The sequence below is a fragment of the Epinephelus fuscoguttatus genome, linkage group LG9 (genome assembly GCF_011397635.1).
Source record: "Epinephelus fuscoguttatus linkage group LG9, E.fuscoguttatus.final_Chr_v1".
NCBI lineage: Eukaryota > Metazoa > Chordata > Actinopteri > Perciformes > Serranidae > Epinephelus > Epinephelus fuscoguttatus.
The window spans coordinates 16,255,801-16,277,146 of record NC_064760.1 but is presented as its reverse complement, the minus strand read 5'-3'; the positions used below and the strand labels follow the sequence as shown (position 1 = coordinate 16,277,146).

The following is a 21,346-nucleotide window of genomic DNA, read 5'->3' as shown; positions in this document are numbered from 1 at the left end:
TGGCTTCTGTGCACGTTTTCTTTTATCTGTATGGAAATCATGAGTCAACATGGAGCCGGATCCAAAGGAAGCACATTTGGAGAGGTCGGAGTTACAGAACAAGTGTAAAATTGAGATACTTGTAAAACATTTGCAATTACAACTGATGAATTCTGTTAACTGCGTGGCCGACAGAGTTTGTGTTCGATCTCATTTAAGGGGAGATTATGAAATGCAGCGGGTGGTTGAGTTGTAACAGCTTGAAAAACAAACTGTCTACAGTCCCATCAGAGAAAAAAAATACCAACCATTGCTTAAGTAGAAGAAAAGCTAGCCGCCCCTGAAATTAATACCTGGCAAGAAGAGTGAAAACAAAGCTGTACAAGTTGAATGCTGAGTGTCACTGGAACAAATGTACAAAGAAATCAAAGCAATATCAAAGATATCTGCATTTTCTTGTGATAATTATTAACAAATCTGTCCATCTGAAACATCCCCTATGAAAAGTTACTCTTTGAAAAAAGACTAATAAAAGCAACATGCCACCACAAACTTTCACAGACTTTCCATTCCTCGTATTTATTGCTCAAAAAATGGCCAATTCTGTGCAGCAGCACATCCACACAGTGAACAGTGAACCATCACACATCAAGTATTCCCTATAAAACCCACTGCTCTTGTACTCATACTTCTGAGCTGGATTAGATATGCACTCCATACTCTGCTGTCTGGGATCATGGGGGTGAGTTAATGAAGCTCCACTGGGGCTTTTCCATGTGAAAAGCTCCAGTGACAGCGCTGACATTGTCCTCTTTTTAAACGCAAGTCCCATTGTTAATAAGCATCATATCACTCAATTAGGCAGGCACGCATCGTACACTAAATACTCGCTACAGGGAGAGACACACACACAAATAAACACAGCTCGTAAAGCGAGCACAAACTGAACACAGCCTATTGTTTTAAAATCAAATACCACTTAAATACGTATAAGACTCCATACCATGAAGGATCGACCAAAATAACCCATTACGAAGTAGTATAGAAAATAATACTTTTTGTACACAGTTCTGGAAAAAAAGACTATCTGTGCGGTTTGCTCGCAGACAATCATCACTAGCGTCTTTGGATTTAATGCCATGTGTGATAGGCCCACTACTGCGGCAGCTACAACCCATACAGACTGTGGTGTGGGGAAGTCGATGCACACTGTATTTGATGAAGTTGGCAGTTCAGCGTGCCGAGATGCTGCCAAATCATTCAGTAGTATGGCTATGTATACACGCCTGTAAGTGCGGGAATCACTAAGGACCCCACGATATGATGTCATCACGATACAATACTATTGCGATCCTAAACATTGTGTGGTATGCTGAGTATATCGATGACATATTTTGCAATATTTTGAGATTTATTACCTTTTTTAAACTGAAAAAAAATGTCCAAAAAGGAAAAAAATTGCCAACATTTATTTATCTATTAAGATGAAGCTTTATAAATAAAGTTTTTCACTTTAATCATTTTTATTTCCGCAAAATGTATGTAGTGGACTAATAAAGCAATGGATTTTATTATTCTTGGATTTTATTAATTTATCTCTTTTTACTATTATTATTATTATTATTATTATTATAGCCAAAAGTTTATTTTGTATTTGTAATAAAAAATAATTTACAATCACAATTAATTAATAATTTACATAATGAAAATAATCTATACTTGTTGTCGATAGAATATTGCCACACAAAATAATGTGATACTATGCTGTATCTATTTTTTACTCACACCCTTATACTCCTGTGCCTCAACAGGTATTAAATAAGGTAGAATAAAAAAGGTATAAAATAAATGCTCTATTTTTATCTGCATCACTTTAAGGGTACAGAAAAAAAAAAATTAAACGATACCCGCCTTAGTTACAGGTTAATATTTTCTGGTGTGGTGGGGGGAGGATAGTTGTTATTATGCATGATTTAATAAATATGATTATCCTGGTAAATGCCATGTCATGGAAATGTTGAAGGAAAATGGTCAAAGTCTTGATGTGAAAGCACAAACAAAATACACAAGACCCTGAAGTAAACAGAAGTTTAACATTTACCTATCAAAACGAATTAAGTGTTTCACTAATAAATTCAGGAAGAAGTCCAGAAACACTGAACTTCTTTTGGGTACTCAGTGTGTTTTGTTTGAGTCACTTCCCAAACTCTTCTGTCTCAGTGTCCTTGCTCCAGACTTATCGGTATTCAGTGTGTGAGCACACGTGGACCGAGGTATATGGGTTGTCTAAGTATTGCTGACAGAAAAGTTCCAGACAGATGAAGATGCAGCAAACGCTTGTGCAACAGCAACAAACTAAAATACAAAAAGGTTAAAGAAATGGGATTCCTCGAACATATTGTTGGTACGTTGCGAGACAAAGTGAGAAACAAATATACACTTTGAGGGCCAGTGGAGAATTAGATTAAAAAGACAACACAGAAAGATTGACATATCCCAAATGTGTTAGCCGAGGTTATCCAGCGAGGAGAGAAAGAAATAAAATATTTAGATGCACGGGGGATATTTATTTTTGAAGAGACAGATTTTGATGAACATTACAGTGTACCTGAAGGCACATAAAAGTTAGCAGGGTGTAGACTTGGGAGGCTGTAAGCGGCAGGTATCAAAGAAAGCTAATATTCAGAGGGCTAAAGTTAAAGTGCACTGTGATAGCCAGAATGGCTCTCATCTGAGAAGAGAAGATTAAAATCAGTGGGACATCACAGCAAGGCAATATGAAGTAGGAATGAGAGGAAATCTCTCTCGCGCTCCCCTCCTCCCTCCCTCTCACAGACACAGATGCACACGCACATAATATAGTCTCCTACAATAAACCAATTACTTGTCATTAATATTTAAGGGCCTAATTTCCATTCATATGTGATATATTAAAAATGTGCAGGGATGAGCAAGGAAAAGGGCTGACCCTGAGATATTCACAGCAGGCTGGCTGCCCCGAACAGAGAGAAATGAACATCAGGGTGTTTTGTGTTTTATTGAGACAAATGTCTCCTGCCTGTGCCAGCAATTAATGGCCTATCTTCTAAAATGAGGAAAATAGTGCCATTTGAGGGCTTCTTTTCCAAAATGGGATAATATCCTCTTTGGTTTGCTTCAAGTAATAATGGACATTTAATCCAGAATGCATGATTTACTGGTGTGAGGAAAGGTCTCGGGTCATCAAAACAATTCACCAAGGAAGCATCTCTCCACTCCCAGACGCTGATGACAGTTTACAAAATGACTGCCAATTGTGATCGTGTTTGTGGGAGACTGCAGCTGTTAAACAATGAGCCTGAGACAGAGAGTGTGGGTGTGGGCGTGTGTTTTGTTTTTTGTTTTTTTTACGAGGCTGGCCCTGACTCCAGATGGACACCGTCGTGTCCAAAGAGATGATTTCAGAAGCAAGCAGAGGAAAAAGGAGATAAGAGAGGAGAAAGGGAACGATGTCAGGAGAAGAAAAGCCCGGGATAAAGATGCAGAGGAAGCCGCCTTGGCGGATGCTCTCTCTCCTCTCAATTAATAGAATCAGTAATAAACAGCGTTGTTCTCCGGGGAAACGTGGCAAAGCATCGAGCCTCACTTCCCAACACATAGAACATATCAAAAGCTTATCGTTGTTCACAAGCTATTAATACAAGGCAGACTATTCCACAGTGGGCTGCGGTGTCTTGAGTTGAGCTTAAACTCATTAGACAAAAGCCTTTATTACACTGAGAAGGCAGAGCTCCAACAGTAGTCTTGGGATAGTTTCTATTTTTTTTTTTTCAAGAGTAACAAGCTTTTCAAAGGTTTCCATCAACAAGACATATTGTTAGAGAATGAATACAGCTTAACAGGATTAAAATATTCTGAGTGGCACTTATTGTTGCTACTGTGTTCTGTGAGCCAAAACTTGTATCACAGACTTGTATTGAACACACACTGTAGGGCCCTAAGCGCACACAGTGTGCTGGTCAGCAACAGTTTTCTTGCCTGACTGAGAGGTCGCCGGGTGTCATGTGAGGTGGTCGACCATGCGTGAGTGTGTTTGATCTGGTGGCCGGGTCAGCCCTGATGTTAACAGAGTTATTAGGGGACTTATTAGGGAGAGTCAGAGAGCCAGCTAAACCCCCCACTGATTCCATCATTACTGCCGTTGTGGCAGGGTCATTACCGCCCTGCTGCTGGGGCTTTGTAGCCAGGATTGAGAATCTACTGGCGTGCGCACCACATTGGCTCAGTGGGGAGAGGATGTGTGTGTGCTAGAGTTGTCGGGACAGAGGTAAAGGAAAATGGGTGTCAGAGTGAGGAGAACTCTGGAGGGATTTGATCAAATCCCATGTGATGAGGGGGGTGGAAGACTGCAGCCATTACGTGTGCTAAGGTTTTAACCAAGTTACCTTTGCAGGGCTGACCTTTACAGGCACAACACAACTTTGAGGGGATTTTTTTTACTAAAACATGATGGTGTGGTGACAAAATACAATAAAAGGTGTTAAAAGATAACAAACCATGGTGAAAGATTAAGAAAAAGTTATAACGTGCACATGCTGTAATTAATTTTGATTAATCTCTAAACATGATGTGCAAAAATCTGATTGAAATTCTCCAGGCGGAGACCTCCCCTGGTATGAGGGCTTCACAATTAAACGAAATATTATCAAAATGGCAGGAGCCGCACTTTTTTGATAAAGGTAAAAATGTGTCACAACATGCCATTTTAAATTGTGGTGCCTCGGAGACGCCTCAGCCTGCAAGTAATATTCCAGACATAAGGGCACATGCTTGTTTGGCACAGAACCCAGCATTTTTCCCCCCAGTGAAAATGTAATGCAGAAATTACCATTCCCACTAAAACTGCAACTTATATTCCAATTACATTATCTGTCAAAATAACTGCATTTTTTTCCTGTATCTTGCATTCCTACTTGATATTCACTATTCCACCATTACTTGATGCTTCTCATTCAATTCTCAATTTAAATTTCAAAGAAACTTTACTAGCATGGAAAACATACATTGCCAAAGAGAGTGTGAGTTGAAAAAAAAAAAGAAAGAAAAAAGTATGCACAATAAGTAGAGATATGAGAATAAAAAATGTGTAAGCAGAGCTTTGTAACACTGCAATCAAATATATAAATAAAAAAGGTAGAGTTTTAATTAACAACACATACAAAAAAATGTAATTTTGCTCTTAAAATAAACACAGATAAGTAAAGATAACTTACAATGTACATACAGAGTTCAGCACAGTGCACAAATATAAAGATAGTTCTCTTTTTTCTCGACACCAACTTTTAGATTTATTTCCAAAGGTGCTGTTTAGTTTGGTAACACTTTCCCCCGTCCCCTCCGGCCTTATTCACCACAAGCACTTGGCTTAGTATGTTCATTAGCTGCCTTGCCATCATTAACACAGGGGCATGCTGGGAAAAAAGTCCCAATGACCCTGCTCAGTGGGAGGACTACAACCTCCGATTCCTCCTTGAGGATGTACAGACATACATCTTCATTAAGGCCTCTGTCTCTTTCTGCAGAAGTGTCACTGACTCTCAAGTTTTAAAAGTGTGTTCATGTACTGGGCTACACAACACCAACAACCTCCTTGACAAAGCCTGAAAGATTTCAGGATATGTTTATGTTTACAACATGACGGCAACCCCTAAATATATACGTATTCACCTTACTGTAATATAATCAACAGTAGAGGTTTAATATGGGCAAACTATTGCTATATTGTACACTGAAATATACTGTACACTCAGGGATTTCAGTTGTTGTTTAGGAGCCTCACTTCTTTTATTGTGTTGTTTCTGCTGAAAGGCCAGACATCACCATTACAAAGTGGCATATGCCCTTTGTCCGTCAGCAATTGGTGCGTGCAATGGAGGAAACATTTTGGAAGAAAGGGGGTGTGAAGTTTGCCAACATCAATCTTGTTTCAAATTGAACTGCAAAGTTCCAGCTGAATGAATTGCCTTTCAAATGCAGCAGGCCATGGCTACACACATTCAATCCCGAAGTGAATCTGATTTGATCCCAAGAGCCATACAAAAGGCACAACCCACTGATTGATAAAGCGAACTGAGGGGAGATGAGGGTAAAAGGAAAAAAAAAAAGAGAGCCAAGTCAATGGAGAAGAGGGTGAAGAAAGAGAGAAAAGCCAATACAGGCAAGAGAAGGCAGAAACGGGGGAAAAAGGCAAGAGAAAGAAGCAAAAGGGGAAAAAACTGCTTTAAAGGAAAATGAAATAATAACTGTGATGTGGCCAGGTTGATCTACAGGGTCTATTTAATGTCTCGTATACAGGTTCAAAAGATATGAAAAAAGCAGGGTGGTGAGTGAGAGCAAATAGAGATATGTGTCTCTGATAAAAGATTGCTCAGCTCTGCGCGTGGGTGGGAACAGTTTTCTGATCACAAAGCACTCACTGGTGCCAAAGGTGAAACACCTGCCTTGACATCAGTGACTGGCGTGTTACTTTAAGTGAAATACATTTTCAGCTTGAAGGAGAAGGCTGTGACATTTTCCCACGCGAGAACAGGAAGCAGGATGTAACATTGACAATATTTAAAATTTTAAACAGGATTAATGCTCGCTGTGTAGAACCTATAGAACCAAGTTAGCAGCTTAAAAACAAGATTTATCACTGAGTTGTTCTCTAAAGTAACAAAAAGGCCTCATTGTCAATTTTACTGCAACAGAGCTTCATTGGCTGAAACTGGACAGATGAATCACTGCTCCTTCATTGGTAAACAAGCAACATAATTACTTTATATATTTATATATGTGAAAGCAAAGGTGAGATAATTAGCTCAACTGCCTCTTGTAAATAAACCATTGTATTTTGCAAAGCTACTTTGACATGTGTTCAAGGCAACAGGCAGAGTTGGTTATAATGGACATCTCCAAAATCCTCGATTTGTGATTTGGATGGTATGTAGTATGGCGAAGTAGCAAAACATATTGATTCTGAATATCTGAAATGGTTTCAATACACATTTTCTGCAGTATCAATACCACGTTGTCACGCTCTCTTCTGTCCAACAGTGAGTGTACACACACATCATTGCAGTGCCTCCATAGCTCATGTCATTCCTGTTATGGCTTTTGTGGCACTGTTTTGTTTTGTTTTTCACATGCACTTGGATGGGCGTTTGAACGTGTACACTACCGCAAGAATTTTGTTTTCATTAATGTAATTTTTTTAAAATTACTGTTAATGTTGCCAGCAGTCACTCTTTTGTTCTCTGCCATTAACCGAAAGAAAAGTCGTCGTTATCATTAGGGATGTGACGATACCATAAATTCAGTAGTCGGTGCAGATACCAGTAAAATTACACGATTTTCGATACCAAAGTCGATACCACCGCCCAAAAAAAAAAAAAAAAAAAAAAATCCTAAGATACTTGAACAAGAAATACTTTTCCTCTTTACCTATTTTTCGTTGTAAAAAACATTGATCAACATCTGCAATAAACTCAATAAACTATTTAAATATTTACTATTTAAATCACGCTGACAGTGTGTGAGCCAACCACAAGAATGTGTGGAATTTCGTTGGTTTCAGTTATTGTCTGTCCTGTCCCGGTGCAAACAGCGTTTTTTGACGTCCGTGGTCCCATTGTGGAAAAATCAAATGTCCCAGTACAATAAATCAAACGCACCCCAACCGCTTTGTTTCAGAAGTAGACGCGCATGCGCAGTCACGTACTGCTGAGAGCGAAATCCCTGATTGTTAGCTCACACACAGCTTGTTCAAGCTGTTCTCTGTGTTGTTAGAATTAAACGAAATAACATGGAACACATCTGCTTATTATGCTACTGATTTTAATTGGGATATTTTTTGATGAACTGAATGACAATTAACGGAGTGTAGGACATCTCGAAGGCTGGGCTCATAGGAGACCATAGGAGCATGGACGGTTCAGAAACATTTCGGAACGAGTTAAAAGCAATTAATAAACAGACAAAGTGGAGTTTAAAACTGCATATATCGCTAGCAGATCTATTTTCTGGCCGTGACTGGTTCTGAATGTGGGCTTTAGCAGGCAGCCGCTCTCTCCTCGTCACTCCCTCGCTCTGAATGTAGGCATGGACTGTAACGCTATATGGCGTATACTGCCCCCATGAGTTCTGGAAGAGTCATAACACCTATTCTTACGCTGGTATCGGTTCTTCCGGTTTTTCAAAAAAATGAGTATCGCCGGGGGTTCAAAAGGTATCACGAGTATTGGTTCTCATGACATCACTAGTTATCATGCTAAAGCCTCACTCTTTTCATCTTTTTATAGCGCTGTTACATTTATGTCTTCAATGTCAATATTTCTCAGTGGTATCGAAAACGATACCAAATGTCAGGGTATTGTATCTATGTTAGAAATTCCAGTATCATGACCACACTAATAGCTCGGTCAAATTGGTGACCCTAACCCTTACTTTTATAAAACATGGTCGCCTCTGCGAAGTCCTGAAGTGAGATAAAAGTTGATGTTGCCAGTACAACTTCATTAGTGACATGCCGATGGTCTTCAGGCCCAATAACTGACATATGTGTTGAATTTTCAATCAGGCCAAAGAACTGTCACATAACAAATGACAAAGAAAAAATAAAATAAAAAAGACACTTTTACAAGATTGAAGCTGAGCTTGAAATCCCTCTTGATTATCATCTCCTTTTCTTGGAAAAACTCATTAAACAGTGAGACTCATAAAAGCAGCAGGGGAGATGACAGTCTTGCATTCTCAGTTGTTTTAGAGGCCTCTGAGCGCAATAAGCATCTGAAAATTGGGGGCTGTTAAAGTGATTCTTTTTTTTTTTCTTTTACTGCCAAAGTGTTGTTCTTCAACAATGCAAGTAACAAGCAAGAATCCCAAGGAACGCGGAGTTAACAGAAGCCTTTTTGCACCATTTTCTGAGGGCAGCTCTGCGGGGAAGGCATTTACACCTGCTTGCCTCATCTTTCACGATACACTAGTCCCCCGAAGTGTGCTTTACTTATAAATATCCATGTCTAAGATGTGGCAAAGATGGAAGTGCCACAAAGAGGTATAGAAAAAAACAACAAGTGTGTATGTGTGTGTGCGTTACTAAAGAAACGGTAGCAATATCGCAGACAAATGAAGTCAGTTTTCACCAGTGACCTGTTTGTCAAATCAGCAGAAAGGATTTATGGTCCATGGTTACAATGAGAGGTTACAATAAAAGCACAAGACCTCAGGAATTAATCTTGCGAGCCTTCGTCTCTCCACCTGATCCTCTGACACTGCTTTAAACTACTACCAACACCAGTGAACCAACTTGATTCGAGATAAAGGAAGACTCGCTACCCAGATAGGTCAGATTCAAAGCATAAAAAAGGCAGGGATCTTTTTCGACAAAATGTTTAATGTTCAAGCACGCTTATTGTTACATATCCTCAGACGGCATGCGTTTGAAAGACTATATTGCATGAATCATGAAACAGAGGAAAGAGGAAAAACAAATGAACTACTATCTCATTTTAGGAAGATCCCATCTAGCACCTTTTTTGCAATACCATCTACATCAAAGCTCCTCTCATTGACTTTCAACTTCACTGACGAAGGGAGGGGTGGGGGTGGGGGTGGGGGGTAGATATCAAACATTAAACAGCATTTTTCATTCATGAGCAAATCATGTTCTCTTTCAACAATAGAGGGAAAAGAGCTGATTCAGTGAAGTCGCTGCAGGGGTAATTGATAGGGATCCAGCAAAGGTAACTCCCAGGGGAAATGCTGGATCATGAATTCCTACCCTGCCAGCGGGAACATGGACTATCTATAGTGCGTTTTTTTTTTTTAAAACCCCAGTGGGTGAGAAAGTGAATTTAATAAAGAATTTAAAAGGACATTTAAAGCTGAATTAAAGCCATGTGTCTGTGAAACTCCAAATGGTAAGTTATATTTCACTTTAAGATCCTTTCTGAAAATGTATTTCACAGCAGCTGTGCTCTGCAAACATATTGCTGATTTACTACCACTAAATATTAAACTTATCTCCCTCAATAAAGACGTAAAAATCAAATAAAAGAACAGAGAAAATTAAAAATAATTAAATAGGAATGGTGAAGGTGTCAGAAAGGTCTGAGTGACGATTACTTCAGAAATGTCACGGAGCACATGTTGAATTATGTGATGTCTGGCAGGTATCCTCTGGTGAAAGACGACAGGCCTATCCCTGTCACTTCATTAAGCCTTGCAACAACTGTTCTTTCCTACCCCGCATTCTCCTTCCATCTGTATTATGCCGGCAAATCACCTTGCGGCAGCTGAGGCAAAATTGCTATTTATTTCACAGAACAAAAAAAAAAAAAAAAAAGAAAAGAAAAAGAGTGGAGTCTAGTTTGTAGACCTGGAGGCTGTGAGAGAGACGGAGCAAGAAGCTGCTGGCGGGCTGACTGGTGTCCAAACAGACGGTGGGGATATGGGGAAAGTTGGAGGATTCTGTATAGTTATGTCCACACACCCTGACAGAGCTCAGATTTGACTGTTCCGCGCTTGACAGGGCTCTGACTTTTCCCCTCCCACTGCTGCTAGAATTAGAGGGATGTACTACACACACACACACACACACACACACACTGTCAAAGAAGTGGAAAACACTCAAATTGTTATGGGAGGAATACATCAAGTGCCTTCACACACTCTTTTCCATACAGAAAACAAACTTGCTCCGTACTGCTTGTGTTATTCATCAGCAAGTTAGGTAGCCTGGTTGTGTATCTGAGAAACAAACTGGCCGGGACAAGAAAACTCCCAGAGCTTCCTTCACAAAAGCCTCCCGTCCTCCCCGATGGAGGATTGGCCTACTGGACTGGAAAAGGCAAGAAGCAAAACAAGCATAACTGCTCTCGGTTCACACATATACGTGCAAGTTCAAGCTTGTGCACACCCACGTGCACACACAAAAACACTCATCTGAAACTACTCAATGTGTAGAGAGAACAAATACAACAGCCACGTTGTATCTCTCAAAGACACAAACACATAAAAACATTGCAGCGAGAGCATCGGTATCCCTAATTGGCACAGACATTTGACTTGAGAGCATACGTATATGGTGTTCAAATGCAGAGGGAAAAGAGCTTCGTTTTAAGGTAATTAACATTTCAGTGAGGAAAAATGGCTTCTTAAAGTGTCACAAGATGAAAGTGGCTTGGCGTCTATTGCCTGAGAGGCTAAATGAAGCATGTGTGTGTAGATTAATTAAGGGAAGGGTGAAGAGAGATGACGCCTCCTTACCTTTGCTCTGCGAGGAGAAGCAGAGGGAGAGCTGAGCAAATAGGTCAGGACTCTCAAACTTCTCTTCTTTGACTTTGATCCAGAAGCAATTCTCTGCCATTTCCTGAGGCACTATCTGCAATGACACAAGGATTCCATTATCACCACAATCAGAGACCGCCATTCCGCCAACCTGCCACTCAAAAAGTTCTTCTCACTGGAGATGGGGTTTGTGTGTGTTTTGGCTGCGTGTGGACACACACACGTCCTTGTGTGTACATCCTTAGCATCTGAGTAGCAAACACAACAAACAAAAAAAAAAAGCAAAAGAGGAGGCTGCTGGGTTAAAGACGATCTTTCATGTGATGACAAATTGCATGAATACGGACCACGTCTAAATGATGATGTGTGGATAGACTCTGACTGAGTAGCTCACACCTGAGCTCTTGTTGACCTCTCCTGAGATGAATGAAATATGTGAGTTTCAGTGTGCAGCACAAAAGCTCAGCAACCCTGTTTGTACACTCCTCCTACCTAGACTTCCCTGAAACGGCAAATCCTCTAAGCAGCAACCAGGCACCTACACACACCGAGGTGATAGCAGGCCACGGGGAAGCTTTCACACCCCTCATCTTTCATTCCCTCCACACTGCTCAGCAGACAGAAGAGTAGGAGTGTACAGTGAGATTCAGACATAAACAAACCCATCTGACATGTTGCTGTTATTACTAGCTAATAATGTGTGTGACACTGCACTACATCTGCTGTACATTGTGTTAAGTGCTACGGTGAGAGCTCTTATCTAGAGCCTGGACCAGCAGTTGGCCTGCTGCACTGCTGCCGTTAACCTCCTCAAAACCTGCGGTAATTACACACAGAAAGAAGTGTAAGTGCACAACACTTACGCAATGCCAAGAGAGAGTTCCAGCTGACGCCGGGCAATTATTCCCAAGGCCATACAGAATCGGTGATAAGTGTAACGGTGTTGCTGAGGCCCATATAGCAACAAAAGGTGCTTTAATGGGAGGCTTATGAAATTTTGAACGTGAGCTGGTGTTGGTGTCGAGTGCAGATAACAAAGTGCCTCTGTATTGTTATTTGCTCTCATACAACCCACTCAAAGTCCTAGAAAGCGGTCTGTGTCATGTCGGTGATAGCTTAATTCAGAGAAAGTGGCGAAACAGCAAACTGTGATATAGAAAACATTTAGTAACACAGTGATTCATATTTCACCATCAAGACTCTTCCTACACCTACAACACTCATAATAATAATAGTAATAATAATAATACATTAAGCATATCCAGCTACAGCTCATGTAAAAGTTGCCAGTAGCACCCTTTTATTTTTAGATATTTTTCTCATGGTCTACCAAATTGTTAAAGACCCTGCACTGCAGTCTACTGTCATCTTTGTTATTAGTAACATTACCTATCAATGACAGAGAAAATGCGACCTGAAATATGCCTCTCAACTACAAAGTTAAAATAAGAAAATGCACTTTTATTCAGTTATTCTTCTCTGACTTACATAATTAAATAAATCAATAAATGCAAAGCTATTCTCAATTGTTATTTATTTCTATAACCAACTGCACCTTCATCTTTGTGTAAACTGTTTTTCATCTAAAGTGTGTAGAAAACACAATGTATTAGAGCTGCAATAATTAATCCATTAGATGTTACCTATCAAATTAGTTTCCAACTAATTTGCCAAGCGCCAAGAAGACGATCAAACTTGACTATCTAGAGGAAGTAAAACTCGTAAAAAGGTTTCCATAGATGAACCTGTGGGAGGATCAAATTACTTTCCAACTAATTTGATAATCGATTGGTTTGGGTAATTTTTTAAGAAACAAAAATTTAGATTTCAGTTTTTTAAATGTGAATATTCTCTTGTTTCTCTACTCTGCTATGACAGTAAACTGAATATCTTTGGGTTGTGGACAAAACAAAACATTTAAGGATGTCATCTTGAGCTTTTGAAACACTGACAGACATTTTTAACAACTCAAACAGTATTTAAAAGATCAGACAACTAGTCAATTAACTGAGAAAATAATCAACAGATTAATCATGAAAATAATCTTCAGTTGCAGCCCTACAATGTATACAGATATTTTTCACATGTGTATATATGTAATAATCAAACTTCTGCTGTTAGTGAGCTTTTAGGAATTTGAAACATGCTGCTAAATGGTTGATTTTCGTTTCAACGGGGAAAGCAAGTCAAGTAATAAAGCTTAAAATAAATTAAAAATCAAATACTTCAACTTACTCAATTATAGTTTAAGGGCTAATTCTTTATCTAAAATTAAGAACAAACCAAATACGTTTTTTTTGCCATGTGATTGAGCATGCTTACAGACTTCTACACTCGTATTGTATTACTGTAGTGAGAAAATGCAAATAAACTTCTTCTCTCCAGAAAAAAAACTGCCAGTCCACAAACCAAGAAATGCTAGAAGCATAGCCTGGTTTGTTTTTAGCAATGAAGCTACTTAGTTCACCAGTACCACAGGTTAACCCAGGATCTCCTTCCCTGGATTACTGACAAATCCTGACACCATCGTGCTCAAATCAGCTGTTGTGGTTTCCCACTTGAGTGACTGATTGATCGCTTTTCCAACAAGGGACCAGGATCATTGCACAAGTCAACAAAACAATGGCGTGCAAAAACTGCCTGTTGCTCCAGAGGGCCAACGGAGACATTAGTAGCCTCGAGGAGGATATCTGCAGACTCTCTGATGAGCAGCACAAGAAAAGACTCTTTGTTGACAAGTTTTATTGACATGGCAGCTTCAAGGGCAAAAAACAAAAAAAAAAAAAAAAAAAAAGGATTTCATCCGTGAGCTCGGCCATTATGACCACCCTGTGGGATCCGGTGTCTCTTCCTCTTTTGACTTAGTTCGACATGTTATTGAGACCACCCGTCAATGTGGTTATTCCCTTGATCTTGTTGTCTCCCTGGATACTGTTGTCAGAGTTACTACCATTCAAGATGCTGCTATTTCAGATCATTAGTGTGATTTCTCTGAAGTAACATTAGCAACAGAATGTGTTGATTTAAGCAGAATTGTTAGAAAATGGCACATCATTAACAACTTCACTAAAACATTCACCGAAGCAGCCATTTCTGTTCTATGCCACTAACTTCATTATCATCCACTAACGCTAACTGTGATGATCTTAGTATCCACGTTACACTGCTGCATCGCTGACAACCAAAATAGTCTCTGGCCAAATTATAGCTGCACGGGGAAAAGATTAACCATAACGTGTGTGTGTGTGTGTGTGTGTGTGTGTGTGTGTGTGTGTGTGTGTGTGTGTTCATGTATGCATGATGTCTGCTTTTATCCGTTTTATGATGTACTCTTTGCTTTTCTATCACGCTGTAAAGAATTCTTGAAATGATTTTCAAAATGTAAGCAAGAATATCAGCCCTGTGAATGTGTCAAATGTGGAAGCATGTCTTATTTTGTTCAGTCAAAACACACTGGGTTTCATTAAAACAAAACAAATCGATATTTTCTTCTCATAATCTGTTAGTGATACACACATCCTCAGCACCTTAAGAAGCAGAAGTGATTTTTGTTTCCAACAAATAAGTAAAGCTTAGACAAAACAAATATTGAACAACCTATAAAATGTAGTGGGTGGGAGAGTGCACAGTAATACAACAAAACAACCTGAAACAACCTTGATGATTTTAATGCTTTTAGAAACTGCAACATTTCTGAACTCCTACTTTGTGAGTTTAGTCGAGATAATGGCACAAAACAACCCAACACTGCTTGTAGTCACAGCCCATCTTCCTCTTAAGTGAGGTCTTAAATTCAAGGTGAATATAGCATCAGAGTCACTCAGAAACTATAAACTGAAGGATTAATCAGATGACTTGAAATGCATTTGTGACCAAAAAAACATTCACAGAATTTAAGATTTTGCGTTGTAGGAGAAAATTATTATTGTGTGTGTTTATTATCTGATTAAGCAACATCACACGATACTGCTGCTATTTTCAATATCAAGTCATTGACAGGCCGAAGACCGAGTACTGAAGATAGTCAACAGTTCTACAAGCACCATTTATTAGTTAACAGTAATAAGCAACAACAGATTATAATGTGTTTGTTCGGTTAACCATTTATCTGGCTCCACCAACACAAATATTTCTGCAACTGGGCTGGAATGTTGCTGAGCAACACAAACATTGCTGCACTCTAGCTTTCTACTTTGTGTCGGCAGGTCTACATGTTTACACAGGCCTGGGATAAGATACAATGATCTATATGTCTCCATTTACTGTGCAGCCAGGGAAATAAGAGTCTGTACAGTTACTGTCTGATCAGACAGTAACTGTACGTGCACACCAAGAGCTGCGAGGTCGCCCAAGCAGCGCTGCTGTCCGAAATATTTTTGGCAGTAAAGTCGCTCATGACGTCATACGTTTGATCATGCTTGTCAATTTAAAGGAGCCGCAAAGCAGGTTACTGGCTGGAGCACAGCGCCTTTGCCAGCTGCCCAGCCCCAAAAGCTAACCTACATTCACATGAAACAAGGAAGATTAGCATGCTATATGTTACATTAGCATGGATGTATCTGCCTCTAGTTTAAAAAATTCTTTCTCAATATCAATTCACCAGGCAAACCAACTACTCGGGACACGACTTTCATCTGACACTCTGGTCGCCAAAACGCGGACGATTTGAAACTTTGCAGCCGTGGTCGCCGGTGCCCACTGAAAATGAATTGAATTGGTCACCTTTGCAGCTTTTGGTGTGCACGTACAGTAACGAGGCGACATCAGCTGATGTCATAAAAGCACACCTGGAAGTTGCCGTATCCAGGGTTTCTTTCTTTTCCTTTTTCCTCTTTTAAAGACCATTCGTAATTCAGCTCAAATGTTATTTTTGGATACATGACCATCCTGCGGTGCAACGTTTGTCACAACAACTGTGTTTGTAAGCTATTTACAGTCAATGTAATACACAGTTTTGGACAATGTGGAGTGATACATGCACAATAAAAACTCCCAGTGCTGTTGTTTTCTACATCAGTAATCATGGAAGGCTTTTTTTTCCCATTTAAATTACCTAGTCGGAACTAACTGCTGCATAATTATAAATAATATGAAAAAAAATCAAATAAATACTGTATATCCTAGCTGGGTGTCCAGTAGCTCACCTGGTAGAGTAGATGCCCTGTGTACAAATGCTATGACCTTGCCGCAGCAGCCATGGGCTAAATTCCAACCTGCGTCCCTTTGCTGCATGTCGTCCCCACTCTCTCCCCCTTTGACGCTCAACCTGTCCTCTCTAATAAAGGCAAATAAGGCCATAAAAATAATGATTAAAAAATAAATATTATATATAGCCTGGCTTTGTTACACAATATTATCTAATGATACTGGCCAACAGAGGCATATTTAATGAAAACGGAAGAGGGCTGGGACAGCTGACCTGTGTCATATCACAAGTTATGTTGGAAGTCTCTAATATATGATTTCCATAGCTAATAAAGATTAACGTGCAGGGGGGAATTAAAAACTGCTTTCAAAATAATGAATGAGAATGTTGTAGCAGAAGGCTTTGCAAATATCAAAGAAAACATTGCTGACTATCAAAGAGTGGTCTTGTTAAGAATATTGGCATATTACTGAATAACTATGTTAGTAATAAGTCAATAGGTGTGTAATGAAAAAGTTACAGGGTTGGAAGGCATACATATTTATTCTACAGCTTCACCATGTGCTCAGAAATTAGAGTGTTCCCATTTAGCTGATCTAACTTTGGAAAAAAATCGGTTACACATCTCAATACTACCAGTACTACTACGATTATTTCAAAACAGTACTGGGCAATAGACAGATATACTAAGGACCACCAACTGACTGCATGTAGAGCGGGAGGAAATTTCTTCATGATTTTTTGGGGCAAATCTAATTGATGTTACTCAACATTCAGCATGGTGCATGACTCCTGGGATTCCCTGCTGGTCCTGACCAGAATAAAGATTTCATGTCTGTGTTTGAGTACAACGTGAGCTAATGAGCGAATGTTGAGCTAAAACATGAACCTGTTTCATGGTGCTCTGTACAACAGGTTATTTCCCTCATCCCATTGCCTCCATGCTGCCTGTTGTTCTGCTGTTCCACTACATTTACAGGTAACCTTAATCAGCATGGTGAGATCATGTGCACTTTAAGTTCTCATAAGGAATGCCAATATAGTTATCATTATTTCTGTTTCTGAAATTAAATGGCCGAAATGGCAGCTAGAACAAAACTGTGCACACGTTGTTTGTTTTGGCATTTGGACAATCCCATACTTAATCTTCACTAATAACTTTCTGTGGGAATCACTGACACACTGATATGGATGTACACGCGGGGAAAAGAATAACTCAAGCTGATTTAAAATGCATTCAGCACTTAAACAAAGCTGACATTTCCCAATGTGTGTCTGAGCTGGTCTTTTCCCATGTGAGTGCCTCGTACTACTGCTTCTGACTAAGAATTCACTGCCACCACATCCCTTGCTTGACTGGAGGACTTGTACTGTAATTGAAAATGTCAAAATATTTCTACTTTTCCCTTATTTAAAAGTGGCCCCCACTGCATGTGAATGTGACTTTAGCTTCAGTATATAAGCATGTAATGTATGGCAGATTATATGTTTGTAGGTATGTACAGTAAGTAGTCATCAACTGTGTACGTAGGATGCAACAAGTCATGAACTTTCAGCTGCTCACATAGCTTCATGTGAAACTCCACTGCCCAGTAATGACTGCATTTTTCTCCTTTTAAAACTGTGTCATTCGTACTCTTGTCTGATATGTATGGAGTGGTGAATGTAAGTAAGAACTAGAATTAGCGCCTAGCGGTTGTACGAATCTACAGGGTTCCTAAACACTTTTCCATAGCCTAATTTGCAGACTTCTCGCCCCCCCCCCCGAGAATATGCAACATCTGAGTAAATATATCAGTGTATCATATTTCACATCATATTTAATTATTCTTAATAGGCGATTGTAGCCAAGTACCATAATGGCATGCAAATAAAAACTCAGGAAAGTTCAATGTCTGGGCTGAGGCAAAAAGGCTGGGACTCTGGGTGCAAGCGATGCAGTAATGAGACGTCTGTGTTATTTCCTTTCACGTGGCTCAGAATCGCCTTCTCCCCCATGTTGGCGATGTCAAACGATTTCACACAAAGCTTGCATCTAGCTCTGTGTGTGAATTGGGAATCCTTGTCCAACCAGTATTTATATACAGTATTGTCAAGCCATCCATGCAAAAACTTGCATCTGCCCATTGTGAACCACGTGAAACTCATCTTCTTGTCGAAGGTGCAGTGTTGGAGTCAAACTTGATACCTGGGGGGCTGGAGGAGGGTCATGGGGCAGCGGACTGGACGTACCACTTGTCAATCAGGTAAAAGGGGCGGTACGTTTTCTGAGACGTTTGCTCTCACACAAACTGTGCTTGGCCCGGCATAAAACACGATCCGGATCGATTAAATTATTTTTGGAAATACCTAATTTTCTATTTTAGAAAACAGTATTTTAGAACAGTGGTAAGAGTCTGGAAACATAAATATTTTTCCATACTTTATTTTTCATTTTCCATACTTTTTAATACCTGGAAATTGATCAAATTTATTTCCATACTTTTCCATACTTTCCATACTTGCGTAGGAACCCTGCCTCTACCAACCGGTCAAGTTGCAGTTTACATCCATGTCTCAGGTAGCTATTACAGTATACAGCTTCAAATATGGATGTTGCTATACAATCACCATGGTTTCAAGGTAGACATTAGACATTTGTGTGAAATTTTGGCATAATTAGCATACGAATTCTTAAGTTTTGGCCTAAAATGTGTTTTGTGAGGTCGCAGCAACCTTTGACCAATTCTTTTCAGTTCATGTCTGAGTCGAAGTGTGCGTTTTTGCATGATGTAATGAAATTCCCTCCAGGCGTTCCGTAGATATCACATTCACGAGACTGGAACAGACATGGGGTCACAGTGATGTTGACCTTTGACCACCAATATCTAATCATTTCATCACTATGTCCAAGTGGAGCTTGTAGGAAATCTGAAGAAATTCCCTCAAGGTGTTCTTCAGATATCTCGTTCACAAGAAAGGGGCAGACAGATGGATGGACGAATGGACGGACGGACAACACGGAAACATAATGCCTCCGGCTGTCGCTGGTACAGAGGCATAAAAATAACAAGTATCTTTTCTTTTCCCTTTCCTTCTTTATACAACCAAATCACAGTCGCTTCTGGCACTCCCATACTTCCATCTGCTGCACATAGAGAAGACAGACGACTCTTGTCCCACTTAATCGACACAAGAGACACAGATTGTTTTTCCTCAGGTGGTTATGAATTTCATTTGCATCACCAGACAACAATTCCTGTGGAGGCAAGGTCAGCGTACCTCCACATTAACCTCTGTACACTTTCCAAACAATGGGAATTTGTAAGTCACTGCATGCACACAAATCATATGTGCAACACCACAGAAATATTGCACAAGAAAATGACTAATAATATTTAAAATATCAAGGCACAAACAGCCCCACCTGGTATTAAGAGAAAACAGAACTGCTGTTTTTCTCACTGTTTACACAACAGGTTTGATATTTCACACTGCTGTATGACGCTATTAATAATTTTACCTCTGGAAACACAAACTCCCACATAGAGAGAAGCATTTGCATACATGTTATTTTAAAGAGTCCTTCAGGTGATAGAAACCCAACCTGAAACATGCTGCAACATTGACTTGCATTTCCACATTGATTTCTCTCATTTGTGTCACTCACTTGGTGGCCTGCTGTCGAATAAATAATGGAGACAAAAACATTCCCCATTTGTTCACTTGTTCTTTTAAAAAAAAAAAGAGAGAGAGAGAAAAACCTTCAACACATTGATGAATCACATTCAAAATTTCTTTCTAACATAGAGCCTGATTCCACTAAAACCATTAAACATAATGTGCAGCACTAACATGGTGTCAAAAGAAGTAGTCTGATGTTTTGGTTGCTGTCAGTAATTGAAGACAAAGACGCAAGGTCACACAAGCATCAGCAAAGAACCATTAAATTAATGCTAAGAACTCCTGAGGCAGTGGATAAATTATCTATGGTAAAATAGAGCCCACACGCGAGAGAATGTCCTATTGAAATTGTATTCAAATGTGATGGAACGTTACACAGCCCAGTCCTCATTCAATTATGCTAAGATTGTGCAAATCCAAGGACATTTGAGCAATGAAAATTGTTTACTGTTGAATCCTCTGAAATGGCTGTCGAGTGTGGAATGGTGTGGCCTTTGGCTGAACGGTTGTTTGACTAGATTGCATTGCCTGGGTGCATTTGAATAGATAGCTCCTTTCAGTTTGGATCTTCAACTTTGCATCTTCTTATTGTGTAGGGTTATTTCAAGAATCCTCAACAGCTAGTGTGAAAAGTTTGCATGCGTGATTGTAAAAAGATTCCATATTTCATGCCAACAGTGAAATAATATTTCCCTTTCAGTTACAAATCAACATTGTTATCAGTGAACATGAGAGTGTATGCAGGGTTCACACTACACGACATTTCTGTCCATTCCGACTGTGGAGTCATAAAATGGTGCCGTGACTTGGCCGAAAGACATGAGACACACTACACGATGGTCCACACCAATCACCCCCGGTCATCTTTCACAGCGTGTGTGATGTCATTGGGTTATTGTTGTCCTATTTTTATTATTATTACTATTTTTTCAGTCACTGTGTCTGTTCATGTGCCAGCCGAAATGTTGCTGTAGTTGCGTAAAGAGTGCCAGCAGATGTCAGGAGCTACTTGAAGCACCGTACCCAAACATGCAAGTCACTGAATCTTCCACAACAAGTTCCTGCAAATGTTTCACAATAAAAGCCCATTTAGAAAATGACGGAATTCTCTCAACTGAAAATATAAGGGGCTTGTAATTTGAAAAAGATGCGGTCGTGCATTAACGATGCATTAACTTTATCAAAGCAAACAGGAGCAGATAAAAAGTAAAAATATAAAAATACGGAGGGAATAATAAATAACTGCCCATT

General features: G+C 39.6%; 1 protein-coding gene across 7 annotated transcripts in view; it reads right to left on the bottom strand.

Moving 5' to 3' along the window:
* The window catches only part of diaph2 (diaphanous-related formin 2), a 513,027-nt gene that overhangs the window by 307,629 nt on the left and 184,052 nt on the right, over positions 1-21,346 (bottom strand). For all 7 annotated transcript variants that reach the window (XM_049585042.1, XM_049585047.1, XM_049585043.1 and 4 more), the window contains one exon: positions 11,266-11,380. In XM_049585042.1, the coding sequence (XP_049440999.1) occupies positions 11,266-11,380 (115 nt within the window). The remainder of the gene's footprint in view (positions 1-11,265; positions 11,381-21,346) is intronic.